We start from the raw sequence: 25458 nt of genomic DNA on the forward strand, positions 1-25458 counted from the left end.
TACCAAAGTAGCTTCCTTTTTCTCAGTACTCCTTGTGGATAAGATTGTAAGTTATCAGCAACAAGCACGAGGCGTATTAATGTTGGGGGTAGATAATAAAACAAAATCATATACCTCCAGGCAAAAAAGTAGCTTAAACCCGCTGGGAGGTCTGGGATCCATATCAGGACTATTTGGTTCAGGGATGTCAATGTGGAACCGTATAGATGTTTGGAAAATCCGCAAACACATAAATTAAGTGTTACAAGAGGAAGCTAATCAAGTGATGAATTCAATGTTGCAAGGCATAAAAGGGCTATCATAAGAGGAATGTTTTACTATTTATAACATGCATGACATAGCACAACTATTCAATGACACTCAATCCAAAATTAACCAACTAATTGCTCATAATAATGATTGGCAAAAGGACCAATCATTAGGAAAGGAAATTATTTGTTCTGCATATGGGGACTATGTTATCAACACTATCGCTGAGGCGTTACAATCCCTAGAATTGGGAAGGATCCCCAATCTAATCAAAGATGAGCAATTATTAAATTGGTATTGCCCTAAATGTTTTGAAAGGCCTGAAGGGGAGAGATCTGTATGTTTGAATGCGTGTCCGCATGTATCCACTGAAACTATGAGACAAATGGGGTCTGTGACACCACATCCAGAGACAGTTGTTTATCTTCTCAAAATTGTGTTGTAGCACGATCCTTGTATGTTTCATTCACAGTCTCTTTAACCGTGTTTGACTCAGACAAGGATGTGTATAAGCGGTTTGCTGCAGTACAGTCGATAGATCACCTCGAAGACAGCACCTACAAGGAACGTTCAATGTGCCTCCCTTGGTAGTCTATCACACTGCAACCCAAACATGGAAAGTTCTGCAGATGGCCTGTTGCTCTAAAAAAGGGCCTCAGTATATCTGCAGATGTAATGTGTTTGAGGCAAATACTATCTTGTGTGGACTGCAGGGAGAGCTCTAGAATCAATCATCGTTAGAGTGTATGGTCCAACTAACCAGATGGAAGACACCTATGGAGAGGGTGACTTATGCTGGAAATGGCCAATTTTGCATAGTAACGAACCAGGAAAGTTTCCTATATGGTTCCTTGGTGTGTCAGGTCACAGATTCAAACTTCTGTTTTACTCCTAAGCAGTTTACCTCAATTGGAAATCAAGTAATTTCCCCTATTCCTGCCTTTGAAAACACAATTATTTTGGAATCTGATTCCTCCTATCAGGATTTGACTATCCTACATACCCCAACATTTTTGGTACATATTCCCTCTCTGGGATTACAATTAAAACAATTGGTATCCCGAAAGGAAACCCACCTTATCCAAATAACAAATGACATGGATAAGGCTAAACAAGCAACTGTCCAGTTATTAGATCGGGAAGGCCAAGAAGTAGATTCTCCCTGGGAGGAAATTGGATTGAAAGGATGGATTATCATCCAAGGTATTGCAACTGGGATTGTTTTCATCATTGTGAACAATGTTGTTCTCATAATCTATGATTTATAGCATGGCCATGCTGGGTGACATTTTAAATTCTTAACACAAACTGTGTTCAAATTAATGCTGATGCAGAATGCTCTGGAGAGATCCTTTTATTTGGAAACAAATATAATCTGGAAATAGAGACAAACATGGAACTACTATTTACATGGTGGCTTCTCTTTTCAAAGAGCTGGGTTCTAATATAGGAGGTATGAGAGCCTAACTTAACTGCCTTTCTGATAAGAAGCACAGGGATGCGTTTTGAGGAGGAACATTTTGATTAGATGACTAGAGGCCCAAGGAAGGGAACAAAATTCATCTGGGAGGCTTCTTGTCCATCATGAGTCTAGAGGCTGTCAGTCATGAAAGCAGGAGGAGGAGCTCTTGAGGACAGCTCTCTCCTATTAGCAATTAAAGAATCAATACACTGAATCATGTACTTGTCCATCCCATAGTATTTTTCACAATAAGAATATTAAATTTTGCCATTTGTTAGAACAAGCCTTTTGGAAGACAGTTTGCTATGAGATGTGAGATTGACGGCCTACATAAAGAGTTGACGATCAGTGTGAACATCAGAGAAGGGATGAGGTTAGTTCAAACAAAATACTTTTAACAAAAAGAGGTTAAACTTGATTTCATCTTGAGTCTGCATAGAAATTCAAGTTCATACAAAACTGTTGGCTTAACAACAAATTGCACTCAACTGTTTAAAAATTTGGTAAAAACCAACCTGCTAGCTTTCAATTAATCTGCAAGGTGCTTTGGGGATCTATATGCACCTTGTTCTTTAAAATTTATCTGCTTTTTCCACTTTAAGCATTTTAAAGTTATATAACCTTAATCTATATCAGTGTTGACATGAAAAGCACTTAGTGAGTTCAACAAACACACAAGAAAGTCTATGTATAAAATAGTTTCAAATTCATATTGGACCTGATTTGCTAACACCTGTATTTATCCACTTAACTGCTGTATGCACAAAAATATCTATAGGTATAAATTAGGGATATATTTTGTGCACAAAACTACATTATTTGAAAATATTGAATACTGAATACAGGTTGTGGTAGGTAGCAGTTTGTGTAACAGAATTTGCACACACACACACACACTGAGCAGTAGCTTGTGAAAAGAAAGGTACTATACAGTTGTGCACATCTACAGTAAAAGCTTTAACACGCAATGAATGCCAAGGTACTCTTTCATTTAGGGCACAGCTAACAATTTCTCTTTAATTTATAAAAGGTCTCCAACCTCTCCTTACCACCAGGTACTCTAGAAGCAGGAAACTTCACAAATGTTAATGGGGACTAGATTGGAGCCATATTTTTTTCTCTAAATAAAATCATTACTGTGATTGGAGTTCAAAATCTAAACTAAGGAGAAAGCATTGGAGTGTTACCAATTTCTAAATTCCCTTTGCAATTAGTTTTCATCGGGATTCACATGAGATTATTTAATTTTCAGTGTTGAGCAGCATGGTTTAAAAAAAAAATTTAAATGAAATTAAGCTACTTTGCTCCCCCTTAAAATCTTCCAGAGACTATAATGAGAATTCCACACTCAGAAGAACTATGTCAGTGGGTATGCTCCTCGTGTGAAGAAAATCATTACCTTTAGCTAGAAGCTGGATTTTTCTGCTCAATGTAAAATGCAGCAACTGCTTGTGGCCCAGTGTTGCCAATTCTCTTGATACTATCACCAGTCTTATGTTACTTGGTTTTTCTCTTAAAGCCGCAGGTTTGGGACTCATTTGAGTATGCACAAATCTCAACATTCATTTAAAAAAAAAAAAAACACTTTCAAGTTTCTAGCCCTCGTGGTCGATGAGAAGACCTCAAAAACACAAGTCTGAAAGGCTCAAAACTGAAAAACCAACATAAAAAGAAGCCAACATTTACTACTTTAAAAAAAAAACTCATATTTTTTCAGAAATTATGAGTTGTACCCCCAAAATATCATGAAGACTTTGACATTACTTTTTCTAATATACAGTAAATTTTAAAATGTGAAACCAAAACTAATAATGCATCTATAACCACCATGCACCTTAAGGTTACATTCTACAATGAAAGGATTTCAACTTTTTTTTAAGTAGTTATTGATATTTGACAGTTAAGATGACCAAACACCTACAGCAAAATGAAAACACAGTAGAATTTAAGTGTTATGAACACCAGAGTTACAAACTCTGACTCAACCACACAGCAAACTTGGAACCAGAAGTACGCAATCAGGCAGCATCAGATTAAAAAAAAAAAAGCAAATATGGTACAGTACTATGTTAAAAGTCCTACTTCTTGTTCAGCCAATCACTAAGCAAAACAAGTTTGTTTACATTTACGGGACATAATGCTGCCCATTCTTAATTACAATGTCACCTGAAAGTGAGAACAGGCGTTCTAAAGTGCCTTCCAAAAATCTGAGAGGGACGAGGTGAGGAGCATGCTTTCAGAAGTCTTAAAAGAGCAACACTCTGATGCAGAAACTGCAGAACCCAAACCACCAAAAAAGAAAATCAACCCTCTGCTGGTGGCAGCTGACTCCGATAATGAAAATGAACATGTGTTGGTCCACACTGCTTTGGATTGTTATCGAGCAGAACCCATCATCAGCATGGACACATGTCCTCTGGAAAGGAAATTGAAGCATCAAGGGACATGTAAATCTTTAGGCATGTAAATATGTTGCGATGCCAGCCACAACAGTGCCATGGAAATGCCTGTTCTCACTTTCAGGTGATATTATAAACAAGAAGCAGGCAGCATTATCTTCTGCAAATGTAAACAAACTTGTTTATCTGAACAAGAAGTAGGACTGAGTGGACTTGTAGACTCTAAAGTTTTACATTGTTTTATTTTTGAATACAGGGGTTTTTTGTAAATAATTCTACATTTCTAAGTTCAAGTTTCATGATAAGGAGATTGTACTACAGTACCTGTATGAGGTGAATTAAAAAACAAAAGAAATAGTATTTTTCACAGTGCAAATATTTGTAATAAAAATAAATATAAAATGAGCACTGTACACTTTGTATTCTGTGTTGTAATTGAAATCAATATATTTGAAAATGTAGAAAACATCCAAAAATATTTAAATAATGGTATTCTATTATTGTTTAATCACACACTTAAAAAGATCGCGCACTTAAAAAGATCACGCAATTAATCTTTTTAATCGCTTGACAGCCCTAATGTAAATGGTAACCAAACACAGATTAACAACTTAAATATATAGAACATTCATACATCAAGGAAAACTAAACACAGATTAACTTCAATGTGATTCATTTGTTAAAGATTGTCTGTTTATTACTCTGATTTTTTCTTTTATTAAAACGTTTGCATTTTTTAAATGTTTACTATGAAATAGCTTTTTCAGTGTATAAATTTGAAACTTGCATCAATTCTTAGCCAATGTTTATGAGTGACCTACCATGACTATAGATTTTAAGTCAACAACAGCTGTCAAAACTCAGTTCAACAAAGATCAAGATTTTGTTGTGTGCTTCCATTGGCCCATTCACCATTTGCAATAGTCACTCAATTTTTCCCATATAAAATTTTATCTCTGCTAAAATGCTTTAGTTTTTGTAGTCTGATCTCTTTTCATCATCTTCACATGACGAGCACTACCCAACATAACCATCTCACATGTGCTCTGTAACTAACTAGCTGTTAATTTCAAAAATAGCTGACTGTTCTTTCTGCTATCTGCAGAACATGTTCAACACAGCACATCTACAAAGAAACCAGCACTTTTCTGCCAGGATCACCTCTCAACATCACATAGATAGAGAAATTTAAAAAATACTCTTGTGCTCATCCTTAGATATTCTACGATACATCTTTTCTTCTTTAGATGGATAGGTAAGTTTCTCTGGTTTTTCATATTCGCACATGCACAAAAGTCTAAAAACAAAATAAGTTGACCAATATTAAGCTAAATACAGTACTCAACATCGCAGTTATGCCGTAAACACAAATGTGCCCCACAATCATACCCTCAAGCAAAAGTCTGAGCAAATAGATGGACTATCCATGAGGCCATGAAAATCAGATCTTATGGAAAGCATTTTAGAATATTGTGCCTCATTCATCCCATTTTTACAAACCATCTGCACATAGTCTACTAAGAATACAATTTCATTCACACTAAATTCACTATTTCCGGCTGTCCTACATTCTCTAGTGTTTGCGCTCAGATTTGGATTCAACTTTCTAAGGTCAAATCTCCAGTCAAGCAGCATCTAGCTCCATATTCATCACAAACAAGCAAATATCTAACAGGAATATGACAAACTACTTGCCAGTTCTCAGTCTTTTACTGTGTTCTCACCAACTCTTACATCAGCATGTTCTCTAATTGTAAGTCAAATATTGCCCAATGCCTTTGTCAAGGGATAACTAACTGTGTTGAACAAAGACAAGAGATCGCCTTGTTTGAAACTCTTCTGACATTACAAATTCATTCATAAGAAAAACAAATATGTCCTTCTGTATCAGTACAGGGTCAAAAATGATTCACGAATATCTACCTCTTCGTTTTCAGATATTCCCAGGGCATACATCATTCTGCAGATCAAATCAGTAAGTTATTTTATGTCTAGACTCTTCCGCCATGTGGGCTTGTCACTCTTGTTTAATGTGACACACAAGCACATTCTGAGCAGACTAGTGAGATAAAGGCATGCTCAAGACAAGGTTTGGGCCAAGGAGGCCAAATATCTACTAAAGCAAAGGAAGCAGCTCGACTTTGGTGCTGAAAAATGTAAGCCACCTGGCAAAAGATACCAAATTCCTGCTCTGTATGATCATGCAAGGCTAAACTCCAAAACTATCATTAAAAACTGGGTTAAAATGGTTTTTTCAAGCCTTATAAAGGATCTTAATAAAAATTAGACTTAATTTTAATGTAATACCATCTTTATCACACATGCAAGGGCAAAATACCCCTGGATTCACACGCTATTATAATATTTTTGTGCAAAATACGCCTAGTGAGGTATCATTTAAAAACTAACACCACATAGACATCAATATTTTTGTGTAATGTATATACAAAATGTGCATTAACAGTTATGAACATTAGCTGAAATTATGACCGTAATGTGTTTACCAGACAAGTCTGGAGAGGGGGTAAACTGGTTTCTCAAAGACAAAGGACAAGCTGATGCCTCTAGACAACTGTCAAAGTTGATTAGCAATCACTTGTCAAGTGGCCATTCTTTGGCAATGAAGGGGGCCAGGAACAGATCAATCTGCATTTTAGTAAGCAACAACATGGAACCTCTTTCATGAGACTCCATCTCTGTCCTCACATCAGGAAGGAACTTTATCTAAGGGTAACGCTCAGGAAAATGCATGTCAAAGGGTGACTGGACTATAAAAGCGAGGGGTAACAACACCCCAAGCTTGCTCTCTTGCTCTCATTTAAGACGACAAAGGAATCAACCCTTTAACTTTGGGGAAGTTCCTGACTTGAGAATTTGGTCACACAGTGCTGCTGGGGACCTGTCGTAAGGATTTTTCCTTGAACAAAGTCTAGCTTGTTAAATTTTAACTACCAGAAAGCATTTTTTCTTTTATTTCTCTTGTAATCATTTCCAGCTTTAATGTCTTATACTTGTACTCCCTTAAACTCTCTCTCTGTAGTTGAATAAACTTTTATTTAAATCAAAGCTAATCCAGTGCTTTGTTTAAACTGAACTGTTTGGGTAACTTCAGTTAAAGTAGAGTACTGTGGCATAAGATCCTCTATAAGGCCTGAAGAAATCATTATTACCCAGTTTTTATTCATAGCTCTGGAGCCTGAGCCCAAATGTCTGCACTGCAATTTTAGACCCACAGCCCAGGTCAGCTGACTCAGCCAGCTACAGATGTTTTACTGCAGTGTAGATACACCCTAAGTGGCCTGATTTTTAAAGATACTGAACACCCAAGCAGAGCCCCTTGATATTTTGTACTTAAAAGGCTAGCTATGGCAATCTGCAGGTCTGAAATGCTTACAGCCATCTGATAAAACAAACACGGAATGTCAACATGTAGGCCATCATCTGTAGTCCAATGTATCATTCAGTTTAATCTGAACAAAAAATACTTTCAAGCATGTAGTTCAATGTATCATTCTTACTTGGGTTTTCTCTTGAATGAGCACTTCTCTTGAAGTAGGCACAGGGTATGGCTTCAGGGCAGCCTTTATTGTTGCAAAAATGAAATCCGTATGCTCCTTAATAACAGAATCCAGGTAGTCACCTTCAGGATGTGATCTGTAATATACAGTAATCTCATCCGTAGGAACTAGATTGCGCTGAAACAAAATCCAGAATTTCAGTTCAGTGACAGCAAGTTTATATGTACATATACAAACTTCTGTAAGAAACATGCAACTTAAAACTTAAAAGTATTTTAGAAAAATATCAGTCATATTTCTGTTAATATGGAACTAAAAGTTTTTCCTGAAAACCAGGCTATTCTTTTGACAGAAGCAGAAAGTATCCTTTCAGTCAATGGAATGAATATAAATAAACACAATATGTTTCTGAATCAAATGAACTAATTTATAGATATTCAGTTCTTCATGATGTTAAATAATTCAGATAGGATTAAAACAACATGTTAGTCTCAGACCAAAGCTTTTAACAAGTTAAATTCAGTGATTCTGCAGCTGTCACAATCAAGCACTGAAATGTATATATAGATATCTTAAAAGATATGGCAGTAACCTGCACACATAGTGCTGGATGCACATCAGTGTTTCGGACCAGTACCTCACATGAATTATGAGTTACAATTTGTTGGGGGTAGGGACTCAAACTCCCCAAGCCTCTGAACAGTACCATTCTTGCTACATCGTACTGCAATATGTTTTTGAAAGCTTAGGATGTTTCTAAATAATTCATTAGGAAAAACAACCAGACTTTAACAAAAGGAACAGGAATGAAGCAATGGAAGTTGTAGCATTTTTTTTTTAGCAATGACAGTTATAATAAATAGAGATAAAAAAAATATATGGGGTTTAGTGACCAAATGGGAAGAATTTATGACCCTAGAACATTCTGATAGTGAATTGCAATAGCTTCTGTTAAAGGGCAATTTTCTTGCCTGTATTCTTTCCTATCTTTATTATGTACCATCATTGATATCAGTGTGTCAATCTTTATGGATGCTCTCTAAAGAATTAACTCTAAACATATCAGACAGATTGATTCCCCAGAACCTATCCCATGAATAACAGAATCTCAATCCTACACTCAGGAAAGACTTCAAATGGGAGTCAGTGTAGATACGTGTACAATCTGGCCACAATGGCTGTGGAGAATTAGCTTTTACTTGTGGATTTTGAAGCCATTATATTTTCTTGCACGGGCTATACAGTACTATAGGTCCTGTCCACATTAAGAAAATCTGAACCAGGGTAGTCACACTGATGCATATGCCTAATGTACATTGGTGCAAAGTGGAGTTTCCATTGAGTGGAGATAGTGCATATACCTTAGGGGCGTGGCACCACGCTAACTATATTAACAGTTATACTGGTTCAAATTGCCTTAACATAGACAGGGCTGTGGTTTGGGAAACTAAGCCAAAAACAATGTTTCATGCAACCAGGAAGAGAGAAATAAATTGGCAAAATACTTCTGTCAACACAATGTTGTTAGCCATTCCCTCGCACATTTTGGTAAAACACACATTTGCTTGTGTGAATGAAGACATACGAGCTGTGGCGTCTTCAAGTATGATGATCGCAGCCAGCTCATCTCTCTGTCACTGATCCAGCTGATGCAGTCTAACTCACCCAAACTGGGGCAGAGATCTCACACTCACTGTCTGGTAGAAACTGGGGCATGGATGAGGGTTAGCAGGCTGAGGCTCAAACCAGGTAAGACTGAATTGATGCTAGTGGGTGGGGAAAGAAATCAGAAGATTTGGTATAAGCTGTATTTGCTCCACTTCTGGAAGATGTGTCTCCACTATAAATGATATAGGCATGCAAGCAATATGGGGTCTGGTTAGACTGCTAGCTGCTATGAGACCAAGAAGGAGTGACCAACATAGCTTATTTCCACTTATGTCTTGACCTGTAGGCTGCAAACATTTCTACAGCTAACCAAGCAATATTAAAGTACATGGAGCTGCACTTTAAATCAATTTGGAAACTTTAACATCCTCAGTATAATATATAAAACTGATTTTTCAAAATGATATCACATTCCATCACTTACTAACCTTCTTGCGAAGTTTTTGGATGCGATTAATCACTTCGCGAGCAACTCCTTCATCAACCATTGACTGATCTGGGGTGACATCTAGGAGAACTAAAACCTGAAAGAATGTACAGCAGAAGCATTAGTAAAATACACCAGTTATTGCATTAACATGCACGGTTTCATTTTTATAAAGCTGTTTACTTAAGGTTGGTTATGGCGAGGAGACAGATTTAATAAGGTGTGTTCATGTTCAACAGATCAGCTCCACGTATGGATTTGAAGTCACAGCTTCTTTAGTGACAAAGATCAGCCTTTACTGCTGTTATTCCTGTTACAAATGCACAGTCAATACCGCTGGAGAAGAGTGAGCTATCCATGATACTATCCTGAGTACTGGCATTTCCATTGACATAGATGAGTGTCCGGTAAGAACTAGGTTAAGACGACAGCGCTCATTTCTAGTTGTGTACTAAATATGATTTGAACTCACTCACTGTGTCACAATTACTTCACTTAAATATTTAAATGCTTACTTTCTAGCAGGACCGGCTCCAGGGTTTTTGCCGCCCCAAGCAGCGGTGGGGGAGAGAGGGGAGAGGAAGCGCGACTGCAATTGCGATCAGCGGCACTCCGGCAGCAGCTCCACCGCGCCGCTTTCTTCTTCGGTGGGAATTCGGCGGCAGGTGCTTCCCTCCGAGAGGGACCCGCCAACGAATTGCCGCCGAACAGCCAGACGTGCCGCCCCTTCCCCTTGGCCGCCCCAAGCACCTGCTTGCTGGGCTGGTGCCTGAAGCCGGCCCTGCTTTCTAGGGAAACACTTTGCTTAAAGCAGAGAAATAATTACTACAATTAATACCTGAGCATCAGAATGTGCTTCATACTGGGCAGATCCGCCCATGACCTGATCGAAGGTGTACATGAGACGGAGATCCTCCTCATGTAATTCATGACCTTCCACAACAATGGTACCTATATAATTAATAAGACAATTATTTACACTAGCTTATTACAAAACAAAGCCTTTCTCTCTTAGTCATGTCAGTGAGCATCCTGCAGTTAACTCTTGAACTAAGTATACATTAATATCAAACTTCAAATACAAGAAATACATCACATTATGACATTTCTTTCAACAGGAAGACAGTTTCCTCATTGTATTAATATAGGTAACTGATTATAAGCAACTAAATTGATAGAAATCCTGAGCTATGTTATTTGAAATCCAGCACTGCTGTCCAACATTGCTAAGCAATTCTCAGGAACATTAAAACTACTCCAAATTTAGACTTTCCAAAGTAAAGTCACTACAAGCAGCAGAATTTAAGCTCAAGCACCACGATTGGTGCAGACCATTTGGAATCAATAGCTGTCTATTATTAAAGCTGAATAAAAGTTAAACATACAAGACAGAGTAAAGATGTTTGGAAAAATCCCACCCACCGGGAACTATTAAACAAATATTTTTTAAAAAGTTTCAGCTAGATGTTTACTTCATAAATGAATTTAAGAGTCATCGAACAATCCAGCTCTTGTACTCCATACAAGAATCTATCAGTCTACTCTGTTCTACATAATAGTTTTCACCACAGTACATAAAAGCAATGTGTAAATTAAGCACATAAAGCCATTTATTTCTACTCTAGACAAGTAGGTTCACGGTATCAATTCGCAGCTTCTCTTTATTCACTTAGAAAGTTCACCAGTTTGCCTGGAATGTTAGCTGGGGGTTGGGCCTTTAAAATCTCTTGCATTTTGATGTAACAATGTATTTGTGGTTATTTTTTACAAAAAATGTGTTAAACTGATTATTATAATTTAAACTAAAAGCAATGGCTTGAGCCTGAGAGGCCTGAAATCCTTTGGCTCTTCTTTGCAAGGTCCACATCATGACCATCAACTGCTGATCAATGCATACAGTCCCACTATGCACCTGTCTTTTGGAATTCTTCCAGCTGCTCACTCTTCAGCTCCTTGATGGCAGTCATAACAGCTTTAAAGGCCCCTTTCAGGCGCTTCCCAAGCACCATATGATCCGGTTCCGCTCTTAGACGGATTCCGTACTTATCTTTATCAGTAGACAATGTCACCTGACGTACGTTAAGTTCCTGTATAAATTTGCCAAAAGAAAATAAACATATAAGCAAAATAACAATTATCACAAAAATAATACTATACTTGGAAAAATAGGGAAAAGGGGTGGGAAGAGGATTATAGCATGAAAGCGAAGAGTTTAATCCTTTTATTTATAAGGACATTTAGATAGTAATCTGCTACACCAGTGTGACAATGTATAAACAAAACAATGACATGTAGATTATTCTTTAGGAGCAGATCCCACTCCCATATTACAGCCGCAGTCCATTTGGCCTATTGGGTAAAGATTTCACTACAATCTAAAGATTCTGTGCAGCTCTAACCTCAAATCAGACTAGACTTCTCTGATGCTTTTCTACCACATGAAGAGATAGGACTGTAGGATCTTTGTGTGTCCAATAAATTATATTGCCAGACATTGACTCAAAAGGATGCATAACATATTCAGGATTGTGTTAAGATGTTGGCTGCAGTTTATTTGTAGCCAACAAACTACTACAAGTTTTAGTTCTTCAGTGGACCAAACATCAACCTGAGTACCTCATTTTGCCTTTTTCCTTTTCTGGTTTTCCTACCACCTCATTGTATGTGGATGCATTTTGAACAAGTTAAATTAATGGCCTGTGGTTCTGGAATTCTGCCAGTAAATTCTGATGCAGAACTACAGATGTTTTCCTCATCATTTAATTAAATTAAAAGTTGCCTCCGAACTTTTACCCTTGTTACATATTTTGGCCTGAAGTGATGCAGATTTTCAAGAACCATTGTAGACTTTTGTACTCTACATTCAACTCTATTGAAAACCAGAGATCACTACATGCACCACTTGTAATTTCTGTAGGTTTAAGGAATTTCCTCCTAAAGAGGAAAGCACTGTATCTAGATTTAGACTACACTAAAAGTGCTCTGAGTCTTATAGAAAGCCTGTGGTTATTCTGTCTACTTTGTAAAATTAAAGAAGAATGTCACACTCAAGACACACAATTTCGTATCTAAAATTGGAGCTTAAGGCAGAATCTTGCTCTATCTTCTTTCATTTTTTGTTTGCAACAGTGCTTTACAACTTCTGCCCCCAGCATACCATACATTAACTCTTTTACTGACACTGTTGGTTGTAAAATTCTATGCACTTACCAAGACTACCTATATTGAATTTGTTGAATAACCTACATGTTTTGCTTTTAGTACCTGACAGGTTAGCAGAGTTCACACGAGTTGCGATAGAATCACCTAATGCATTTAATAAGCAATCTATTTGTATAAGATGTGGAAACTAGAAAAATACCACCCATGTCGGTATGAAAGGACCAACAGCTGAAACAGTTAGACTGGGGTTATGATGGCTAATTATTCTCTCTACACCACAGACTCATCTCTAAGGAAGTCCTGTTGAAGAGAACAGCTCAGAAGAATACTCATTTAACACACTGTCCCATTTAACAAACTTGCTTAGGAAAGAAAATTGAACTGGAATTAAATGTTTCAGAGGTAATTAAGTTTTAACTCTGTGCTGTTAAGACACAAACCCATATGGAAAGTGACAAATGACAGACATAACAAATAAGACACAGCTCAAGTTTATACAACATCTCTGCCTGAGTTTTAACAAGGTAAATCCAAAATCTAGCCATACTAGCCAATCAATGTTCAAGAATAATCAGATTAAAAACTAGTTTTCTGCATATAGTGTTAGTGATAATACTAGTAGAATTATTTAAGCAAAGTTGCCTGTACAATCAAGTAGCAGGATAGCATAGGTTTAATTGTGTATTAGTCTCAACATATTGTTTTGATTAGAAAAAACAGTTGGTTTATTTGACTTTGCCACTAGGACATCCTTAATTTTCTCAATATAAAATTAAGGCATTATACTGTGTGCATGAACGTGTAATTATATCTGTACAATTACACACAAAGATATCTATACACCATGTAACGTTACAATGTGCATCTGTACTACAATTATTTTAAATACTTGCATCTCAATACTTTAACAATCTACAGTACACAAAGTAAAGCCACAAAGCAAAAGCTCTAGTTTTCAAAAAATGTGTTAGTTTAAAGTAAATTTAAGTAACTTACACCAAAATAAATAAATACATATTGAATTAACTAAAATATTTAATTTACCAGGAAAATAGCATATCATGAATGCCATTAAACTTTCCCATTGCATTTGTTTAAAAATTCTCTCAGCACTCTAATTTGGCCCCATCCTTTATTAGAGATATTAGGAGATGGATATGTATTTTAAGTCATTTTATTTACATTATCTTGTACTGAATGCTTAGACTCAGCATTTCTCTCCAGAATCCAATAGTGAGCATGGCATAGGTCCTTTCATCCTGGATTAATAATGACCTTCATTTATATTTTTAATCAATGCAATAATAAATAATAATTTCAAGAAGGTATTTGATTAATAAAGTGACTAAAATAATGTATGTAATATAATTCTTGTCCTCCTAAATATTTATTCCTTCACGACATTTAAAAAGTTAGATTTTCTCCTGAAAAGCCAACTTTTAAAAATAGTACTTGCTGCGTCAAAACCTTTATTTTTCATTGTTGGGGCAGAATCTGCAGTTTTCATATACCAAAAAAAATTCATGAAATGAAATCAAATGGTTCTTGAAGTGAAGCATCAGTCTGTCTGAAACAAGAGATTTCAGCAGCACGATCTGACACAGAAGAAAATGGCTATGGACTTTGCAGACATCTTTATTGGATAGTATCCATCCATAATGGACTTTATTTTCAGTCTTGCCTTTTAAATTTATGGATTAGTGGCTGTGTGCTGTCATTTCAGGTGGTAGCTCTGCTGACATCTTATAATAACAGAATTACAGGTAGAGCTAGCATAACACCAACATCTTTTTTTGAAAGGGTGGACGTCTGCTGCTGGAGTATTTATAAAGCATTTTACTTCTTCCTCCGTGTAGCAAAAACTGTAAATGCTCCTATAGAAACTGAGTGGTTTTTTTTATTCTGATAACTATTTATGTAATTTTTGTTTTGCTAAGCATATTTAATCTGATAAATTCTGCATCAGGGATTAACCAATAGGATTTCCTCACATAATACAATTGACACCCTATCTAACACCAATTAGATTACCTCTGTGACAAACTTGCACACAACTCCAAGGCCTGATGAAATTCATCCTAGGCTATTTAAGGAACTAGCTAAAGCAATCTCAGAACTGTTCGCAATTATCTTCGAGAACTCGAGGAGGACATAAGAATGGCCAGACTGGGTCAGACCAAAGGTCCATCTAGCCCAGTATCCTGTCATCTGACAGTGGCCAATGCCAGGTGCTTCAGAGGGAATGAACAGAACAGGTAATCATCAAGTGATCCATCCCTTCGTCCATTCCCAGCTAGAAAGAAAAAAATTAATGCACAACCACAAAATGGGGAATAACTGGCAAGGTGGTGGTAGTGCTGAAAAGGATCTGCGGGTTATAGAAGATCACAAATTGAATGTGAGTCAATAATGTGATGAGCTGCAACAAAGGTTAATATAATTCTAGGAGCTATTAGGAGGAACATTGTATGTAAGACAGGGGGTGGTAATCATCCCATTTTACTTGGCAATAGTGGGGCCTCAGCTTCAATATTGTATCCAATTCTGGGCACTCCACCTCAAGAAACACGTGGGTAAACTGGAGAGTCCAGAGGACAGCAATGAAAATGACAGAAGTTTTAGAAAACCTGAACTATGAGGAAAAGTTAAAAAATTGGACACATTTAGTCCTGAGAAAAGAAGACTGAGTGGGGACCTAATAACAGTCTTCAAATATGTTAAGGGTCATTATAAAGAGGACAGTGATGAATTGTTCTTCTTGTCGATTGGAGGTAGAACAAACAGTAATGGGCTTAATCTTCAGGAAAGGAGATTTAGATTAAAAATTAGGAAAATCTTTCTAGCTGTAAGGGTAGTTAAGGTCTGAAATAGGCTTCCATGGGAGTTTGTGGAATCCCCATCATTGAGGTTTTTAAGAACAGGTTGGACAAACACCTGTCAGGGATGGTCTAGGTTTACTTGGTTCTACCCCAGGGCAGGAGGCTGGATTTGAGGACTTTGAAGTCCCTTCCAGACCTACACTTCTATGATACTTGCAGTAAGTTGTGTACTGATTAAATGTGGACTGAATTCTCCCAATAACTAAAGTAAGATGAGTATTCAGCATATTACATTGGCAGAAAAAAAAATTTAAGACCATAATATCCAAATCAGTTTTAGCTAGCCAACTCCTTTGCCAATCTAATGCTCCATCATGCACTATGCTGTGGCATCACAATTAATATGGAACCATGGGAGATCCTGGATATGGCCCATATTGAATAGATTATGTTCCATTTTAATATGTAGGGTGAAGAATTGCACATTTCTTTTTTGGAGTATAAAGCTATAAAAAACTTTAATACATAGAACCCAACATTCCTGCTCATACAGTATGTTGGGCTATCTGATGGATTTCAAAACTGTGTAAAACCTTGTTAGGACACTGATCCTTCACTGAAAGGGGTTTGCAACAAGTCCCTCAAACCAGTGCTGGAAATGGCTTAATTGCTAGTGCTGACAAGACAAATCCATTTTTGACACTGTTACTAAAAGCTTTCTTAAGACTTGTTTCTCTTGTGAGCTTGATCTTGGTCCTTTGTGCACTAGCACTTAAACCATTTTTGGCAAGGAATCGATTGCCTAGTCTAACAGCCCTACCATTAGTCTTAAGTTTCATTTGTTTAAAATAATTGCTTAGTTTTCATAATAAAGAATCAAAGATTGCAGTTCACAAAGCAAGTCAATTTAAAACAGAGCTTGCTGAAGAAAGTTGTTCTAATAAATGAGGTTTTACAAAAATTGACATCTCCTGTACTTCTCAATTTCTTTTGTAAGGAGTTGTACTAAAAGCTTACACTGTAAGTGACATCACAGAGGTAAATCACAAGAGAAATCCCACTTTATCAAAGTTACCAAAAATCATTTCTGGCATTAATGCTAAAGAATAAAAAATAAAAGTCACAAATACTCTGATTACATTATCAAGTTTGATGAACAACAAAGCTGAGAAGTATAATCAAAATGGAGCAAATTGGCTGAGTTCACATAGATATCTCTAGGTCTGTGCTCTCCTTTCCAGTAACTAACTTGAAAACTTTCCATAAGTAGCAAAACAAATATTGGGTTTTGGTATCAACCTGAAAGACTAAGATTTACACAGCACAACTCTAACCCAGGGGCAAATTAATACACCCTAAGAAATGTCTTATTGAGTGTGTTGCCTGATGTTTTTAAGAAAAAAGATGTCTCTTATTTTTGTCATAGGTGCGGAACTTTAATTAATCCTTAACACCATTTATTACAAACTTTCCTATGTTTAATTTGAGAGGTCAACCCAGCCTTACTTTTATACAACTGTCTGTGTTCCCAAAAACCAATGTAAGTTAATGCTACATTATACAAATGTAAATTAACCAATACTTTTAGAGCTTTACAACAACCCTCATAACTCCCTTGTGCCTTGAGTATTACTCCTAGGTTTACAGATGAAGAAAGGCAGATGAGGCAGGGAGGCTAAATGACATGCTGAAGACAAGAGGGTCAGTGCTAACAAAACCAGCATTAGAACTCAGGAGTTGCTGGCTCCCAGCCCAATACTCATACCACTGGACCACACAATCTCCAACTGCCAAGAATTGGAGAGAAGATATTATCAAAGACTGGGTGGCTATTCAACACATTCTACCACTCCAAGAGCCAGAATGGGAGGCTATCTTTGTATGGCCATGAAGGACATAGGAGATTCCTAGTTAAGATACTTTATCAGTCCTCTGGAGTCTAGTTTGGTATCAGTCAGTGTCTGATGGCTCTAGAAAAAGTGAAACACTCTCAGTACATCTAACCAGACTGTACAATGCTACGCGGAAGAATTTATATTTTCACATTTAAAGAGACCAGTCAAAATTGGCCTAGTGTACACAAAACCAAGCACTGGTAGAAGTGTTTCTATAATTTTATTTTCTATTTTATCACTAAACAAAATTCTAATGAGAGCACTTTTTATAAACAAACATTTATTGCAGTGCTTGTAGCCCAAACTTGGCAGAATTTTGCTAGTGGATATGAACCTGAAAGTGAAATTGATTAGTCCATCTATATTGCCTAATCGAAGAGAAACAAGTATTAAACAGCAAAGAAAAAATAAATTCATTTTTAAAATCTTTTCCAATCTTGAACTATCTCCCTTGTTATTTGGTAAAAACAAAAAGATTTTTTCAAGTACATTTTAATCTGTTTCTTTAGTGAATATTACCAAGATGATGCACAAAATGAAGTTATATTACAACAAAACAATCAAGTTCATGCAAAGGATGACTGGATGAAGGAAATACTACATTCAATGTTTATGTGCAGTTACCATTCCCTATGGAGGATTTAATCACATGCTCAATGACGATCCTATGCAATTTTTGTGCTTTAATTTGGATATTTATTTTATAACACTAATCAGATTTTCACCATTACACACATTTTCCTATAGACTTCACGTGACAATCCACCTAAATCATCAAGCTAAACAATTCAACTGTATATTGCTTAATTAATTCTAAACACCTGGCAATCTCCATATCATCCTTTTACCAAGGTAGATTACATGAGTATAGAGTTCAAAGTACCCCTAAAACTAGCCACTCCGGCTGAAAAACAGTCTTCCTTACCAAATGTTAGCTTCCTCCCCTTCTACCCACACACTTGACTTTTCTACTGCAGGATATCTTTGAAGTGAAAGAATACACACTTTAAAATGAGCTGTTTGTAATAGCATTTAATTGAATTCAAGAGACAATGAACAACAGCTCCACAACCAGCATTTAAAGGTAAAAAGAAATAAGTTTGTTTCCCCACCCCAACTTCTTGAATTTGGTACAGAGATTAAAAGCTTCAAGAACATCTTGAAACTACTAATTTTTAGATGACTGGCTGAAAGCAGGATGCCCAGACAATTTGACAGTTAACTTAAATATGTCAAATACCAAAAAGGTTAATTTATTTTGAATGGCAGGGTTTTTATCCTAGTAAAGTATTAAAGGAGGGCAGAGTGCATTTTCTCTAATGGATCCACATAAAAGAGAAAGTACTACAAAGGCATATCACAGGGGATGCTCAAGATAATTGCAAGAAATTATATAGACCATAAAATCTTACCTATTTGACATTTTATTTTCTATAGAACTTTGGAAAAACAGGTTAAGCTTTGAGAACTTTTGGAACATACTCAATTGTTTTCTGCTCTTACTTTTCACAGAACTTTCCATCTAAGCAAGCTATGGATCTGTATACTTCCTTAACCCTTCAGCATATACTCTAGTCATTGCATTTTAATATCCTTGAATTATTTATTGATAAATAATGATTACCCCTACAATTTCACCTCCAAGATTTGACTATAATATACTTTGGCAATCCTGAGTGATTTAGCATGCCTCATTTTCATTCAAACTTAATTTCTGCCCCACAATGAACATGAAAAAGTATATTTCTAAAGTTCTCTGAATGACTTGTATATTACCAAAGTCATGCTGTGTGGTCAGACACTTTCAGAGATGAAGTGTTTCTCATAAATGTAGTCTGTAGATTTAGGGTCATAATCCACCCTTTGCACACAGCTCTCATTTATACGACTCACAAATTTGCATACTGACCAAATATGGAATGTGGCCCAAAAGAGCAGTATATGTAACTTAACTGAATTTCAGTAAGTGAGGTATTAACCAAGCCAATAGCTATGATATAGAAGAGCTTCTTTCAAACTGACTTGCACAGTAAAACTCCATTAATCTCCTCTGTTGATTATGTTCTTACCTCAAGTATATACTTCTCCAAAGACCTGATATTTTCCAGAGCCTCTGGGTCCTGATGGATAACCACTACTTCTTTCAGTGGATACTGCAACAAAAATCAATATAGGTTCAGTCTGAGAGAAGAAATAAAGGGCTACAGAAAGTATTATTTTGGCCATTTTAAACTAAATTCTGTTTAATTCTGCTTGCTAGCACAGATTTAGTCACTTACTTCCCCCTTCTCCGAAAGTTACAGAGCTGCTATATGTTCATGGAATATTGATGTAAGAGATATTAAGAGCTTCTAACCTTTACTGGAATGGTTTTTCTGTCTCGGATTACCCGGCCAAGCTCAATAACAGATTGCATCCAGGAAACGGCATTTTCAATTTTTTTGTCAATCAGATCCTCCCTAGATTAGGAAGAAACAATGTAATGTTTTCATCTCTTTAGATTTATTTAAGTGAACCTTTAACCCATCGTCACATCTGTCAAAAATTTCCCATAGCAGATTTGGTCATATCCATTTACTGGTAATGCTAAGAAGCAATTTTGTGTGGGGGTTTCTTTTTTTTTTTTTTTTTTTTATTAAAGAATTATTCTTATTAGCTGTCATTAATAGCTTTCACATGACTGACTGATGTGAAATAGTTGTCAAAACTATTATTTTACAAGTATCCAATGAAGAGCAGGATTTACATTTATTATATAAATGAATATCCAACAATATATAACAAATGAAACAGTTACATTGCTATTGAAATACCCACACACAGTGAACTGGTGGGATCTCCATAATTTTTTATCTTGAAAGTGTGGGTTAAAAGGATGATGGGCCACGTGCATTTTTCCAGAATTCAGACCTGAATTTTCCAGAAAGCTTATGTATTTCAAACCTTTTGCTTTTCTCTGTGGCTTGATAACAAGCTCGCACCACACCTCTCTGTTTCCAGACAGCTTGTTTTTCAGGTTAAGCACAGAGTCAAAGCTTGTTTCAAATGTAAAAGCAATCACCAGTTCTATGAGCGATGCCAGTTCTTGTTCTTTGTTGACTGTTTGAATGTATCTGTAATTCAGGCAGCTCCTTCAAAACTACATACATTTTCAAGCAAAGCACACAGTCATTACTATTTTGGTATTGATTTGTGTCAGAAAAGCTGTGAACAAAGGAAAAGTATACTATGGATGTGAAGTTGCTAATTATATCATTTTAAGTGGAAACATTCTTGGTGTAAAACAGAGTAGTCTGGAAGGTTTACCAGAAGGGAGAAGAATCCGTGGAGTAAGATTTAAGACTTGTCATGCCCTAATCTGTGGTACCAAGTAGTTTTGGATTAAAGTTATTGACTATTTCTAAGTTTCTGTGCTTCTTCAAGCAAATTTCCCAGGGAAGGACTTAAAAAAAAAAAAAAAAGTTTAAATTTGTACTTTATTGCAATATAAAGTTTTCTTGTTTTCATTCATAAATGTTCATAGTAAGAAATATTTCCACTAAGACTTTAAAGTGTTATTGTGAAACTGCATGTGAGAATATTTTTCATTGATTTATGATAAAACTCAATGAAGTATTACAAAAACAATGTTTCTGATTTTACCTGTTACTTTGGACAGAGAAGAATCTAGTTAGCATACAGCATAAGTAAGGCCTTCATTTTCAGTTATTACTTTGTTTGAAAATTTCCTGGGAATTTATCAATATTTATTACAAACATTTTAGAATAGGTGAAAATTGATGCAAAAAAACTAATTGAGCAGTTTTCTGGGTAAATATTGGGAGAGGTTAGGACAGAAAAAAAAGCAGCAAATAGAGAAAAGTAAGAGTACTAAAAGTAAAAGCGGTTTAACGGTGTGGTTTATTTCATGAACTGCACATTTACAGTACATACATATTTGCACATGCATGTGTGTTGTTCATTCCACAACTCTGCCTTACTTGAGCTGACAGCCTCATATTTACAATTTAGACTAATTTATTATTAAAATAAACATATCTACTTCATGTAATGTCCTGGATTTTCTTATCATCGTCAGTATTTTCATGTACTGCAGGGTCCAAAATTCAGGTAGGAAAAAAACAATAGAAAACCAAATAGTAGCTTTTATAAAACCCAGGAATTTTTGCTTAAAAAAAAAAAAAAAAAATCAGTAAAAACTGAAAACAAAGAGCCTGAAACAGAAATCATTGCTAAAAAAATCCCAATATTTCAGGGTCAAAGTTTACAGATCTATTGTTTATTTGACTGTAATTGAAGTACAGATCTATTAGAGCAACTCAAATTCAACTGTTTCTATAAAAAGTATTAACTTATTGGATTTCCAGGGCATATAAAGGTCTGCAACAAGCAATGTGTCAGGAGACTGTGCATCTAAACGAAGAACAGGAAATAAGAGCCACAGTTGGAGCTCAGAATTCTGGGAGTCAAGGCAGGGCAAAAGAGTTGGATTAATCTCTTGCATCTTGATGGCCGTCTTGAAGGTTATCAGAATTTCCCCAAATCACTAATCTGAATAGCACTTAAAGGGAAAATGAAATCACATTTTTGTGGACTCCCAAGAACTCAGAGCTATTACCATTAGTTGTATATATCAATATATTGCTTAAGTGTCACAGAACCAATTCATTCTCTTACACACATGCAGTTTTAAAAGCCGAATACAAATTTATGTCCAACCCTGAAAATGACACAGTCAGTTTAATCTGACAACCATGATATTTGCCATATAGCTTTTTTTGTATAAACCTATCATACTGCTGTGAAAGTACACACCACACAGCAGTTTACAACTGCCACAAAAAAAGATTATGTCTTTGTTGCTATCTGTGCTACTGCCCTTGGAAAAGCTAGCTCATTACAGATTAACTATCACAATCAAAGCTTAATTTAAACATAACACTAAGACAAAAAAGGCACCAACAAAGAAAAATGACTGCCTGATTTTTAGCCACTATAAAACCTCAAGTGTAATTTAGTTTTAAAATCACATCTATCTTTGAATTGATTAGTATAAGGGAACAGGAATGCACATGGGACCCAATAAGTTACACAAATTAAGTTGCCATGAATAACTGAATTTCCTTCTATTTGTCCATATACACCACCAGTTCAAGGGCATTCCTAATGACAACTTATCAGTTTCACATTCTGTGCCATAGAAAATACACTTCTAGAATACATAAAATCAGCAGCATTGCTAAATGAATCTCAGTAGATTTCTTGTAACAATACTTTCCAATTAGTGTATACTGTATAGTGTACACTGTATAGCCATCAGAAGGAACACAACTGATAGCTCTCTTGCTTGGTCAGAGACACCAAAAGGCACAATATGCATAAAAAGAAAAACCTAGGTATGATTTAAACTCTGGGTGGCCCAAGCTGACATCTGAGGTCCCAAATATGTTCCTGTGTCGTTCTTGCTGGGTTGTGAGGCTGAGCTGCAGTAAAACAGGAAAGAACCTTTTTTCTTCTCATTTCTGAGAAGTCCCCAGTACTACCTTGGATCCACAGGAACCAAGGACCCCATGGATTTGCAAATGACATGAGCTTACTTTAGAACAGGGGCCGCCATGGTTGTAACGGCTCACCTTCACGGTGCTAGGGGGAAGACAGTTTCAGAGAAAAAGCTCTCCACAGCCTTCAAAAGCTGTAGACTCCTCATATATGGTCAGACTGATATAATGGGTGACCTGATGAGGCAGACTGATGTGACCAACTTGGATCCAAGAAAACCCTTTTTGGGACCCCTCAGTTACAGGACACTGATCACACCAAAATCCAAGCAGATTCAGTGACAGGATCCTTATCTTTCTTACCATGTATCCTTTTGTAAAGAGGAGCTTTCCTTGGCTCCATCTGAAGAACACAGACCCTTAGCCAGTGGAAATCATTTTCACAGTTCCTTACGGAGCCCATTCAAGGCAACAACCTCTTTCAGCCTGAGATTTAACACCAGACTGGTACTGAGGAAGGCTTATGGCCAGACATATTCAGACATGAAAAGGCTCTGGCACAGAGTTTTACGATCCTTTGGGGGGTCTTTTTGGAGAAGGCAGGCACTGCAGCCTCCAATTAAGCATCCACCTTGAAAGAGACACTTCATGCCTATGAGAAATGGGGAACATTATAGCTGTGTGACCCCTCTTCTCTTGCCCCAGCAAGCTGTATACCCAAGCTGTATACCCTTCTCAGCATGCAGAGAAACCCAAGTGTGTAGCCAGCTTCTTTGCTGAAGGGGAGAGATTGGATCTAGAAAGAGTGCTAACTCTGCACCTTTCCTCCCAATACTGCCACAGCACCTTATCAATACTGCCGCAGCCAGACCTGTCAAGGTAACACACTTCAGCAATGGCAAGTGTGTTAAAGACTAAAAGGAAACACTCCCCTAAAGCAAAATGGTATACAGGAGTAAAATAGTTTCATAAACACTTTTTGAAGATTCAATTACATATTTTGCCTGCCTAAGGAAAACAGAAGTGTTTAAAAAAAATAAGCACGACTGCAAGATCATTTTCTGGTTGCAAAAGGCATCCTTTGTATCAAAAAATGTGTTCCTTGCATGCTTGTAAATGCCCAAGACTGGTATTTTTGCTTTGTTTAAATATGTGAATAAGGTATGAAGAACTTCTCTCTGTAACTACAGGAAAGAGAACCCTGCCCACTATCACCAATAGAGACTGTTTCTTACCTCACTTGAGGAAGCATCAGATAGTGAATGCTATCACAGTTCTTCTCCTGAACTGAGGCCGGATCAATAAGGGTCTTCAGATTCTGGTACATCAATTCAGTGATAAAGGGAGTATAAGGTGCCTGCAATATTTTATATATTATTACTCATGAATGCACTCTTACTGAATTGTATCGTCTATATTTTCAACCAATTATCTTCATCATCATCATCAAAACACAAGTTTTTGTGTGTGTTCCTTTTTTCTTATTAATCAGGAATCCTTATGTTACAGGATTATACTGTCCAACAGACAGCTCTGCAAAAATGGAATATTTACTTTGCGTTTTAACACTACAAAGTATAACACTAATTCAAGGAATAGGCCATGATGAACAAATTAAATTGATGCCAGTTGTTCACCTTCCATTTGCATTTAACCCATTATTATTCAAATCTCTTTATAATCTCAGTTGATGTCTGCCTTTAAATAATTAGAATTGAGTGTAAAACCCTTACCATGAGTCTGCACATTGCATACAGAACACCGAATAAGGTTTCCAAGGCCATAATGCAGTCCTCATTCCCATTTTCACCCTATTCAAAGTATCCATGGAGAAAGGGAAAGGATTAGAAAAACATCTATATTTTTAAAATCATGAACTACAGTCTCACACTGTAATACATGATTGTACTCCTTCACCAAATAAATGCTAGCTTTCCAAGATCCACAATTACAGTTCAATCCTACCACACAAAACAAAAATTATGGGCTACTGTGTATTTTTACTGGCCCTATGAAGAAACAAGGGGTAAGAACATAAATGAAGTAAAAAGGGAAAATCATATTTATTTGCAATTTCAGCTATTCAGCTGAAAGCTACCCAGTTTTATATAACACACAAAGATTCTAAAGGATTTTATTAGCTTAATTAATCTATTTAAACTACATTGGGCTCTATCTACAGTAAAAGGTTAGCAACAGAAATAGCACCTACCTTTAATCTTCTGCGATTCATTCTGACGTACCAGTTGGTCAGTACATCAACAAACTTAACTAGTCGAGGGACTACAGTGTATAGTCTGTAGGCTAGGAAGAAAAATAATTTCTTAGTGTACAAAACACTTGCCTTCTGCATCAAATTCT

At 36.4% G+C, this 25458-nt stretch overlaps 1 protein-coding gene across 4 annotated transcripts in view; it reads right to left on the reverse strand.

The window, feature by feature from the left end:
• Nucleotides 1–25458, reverse strand: part of IARS1 (isoleucyl-tRNA synthetase 1) — a 237148-nt gene that overhangs the window by 30414 nt on the left and 181276 nt on the right. For all 4 annotated transcript variants that reach the window (XM_065551253.1, XM_065551252.1, XM_065551255.1 and 1 more), the window contains exons 22-30: nt 25310–25401; nt 24831–24908; nt 24333–24454; nt 19956–20058; nt 19669–19752; nt 11636–11810; nt 10562–10674; nt 9725–9820; nt 7629–7805 (exon numbers count right to left, since the gene is read on the reverse strand). In XM_065551253.1, coding sequence (XP_065407325.1) covers nt 7629–7805; nt 9725–9820; nt 10562–10674; nt 11636–11810; nt 19669–19752; nt 19956–20058; nt 24333–24454; nt 24831–24908; nt 25310–25401 — 1040 coding nt within the window. The remainder of the gene's footprint in view (nt 1–7628; nt 7806–9724; nt 9821–10561; nt 10675–11635; nt 11811–19668; nt 19753–19955; nt 20059–24332; nt 24455–24830; nt 24909–25309; nt 25402–25458) is intronic.

This window comes from Chrysemys picta, chromosome 7, assembly GCF_011386835.1.
Source record: "Chrysemys picta bellii isolate R12L10 chromosome 7, ASM1138683v2, whole genome shotgun sequence".
Taxonomy (NCBI): Eukaryota; Metazoa; Chordata; order Testudines; family Emydidae; genus Chrysemys; species Chrysemys picta.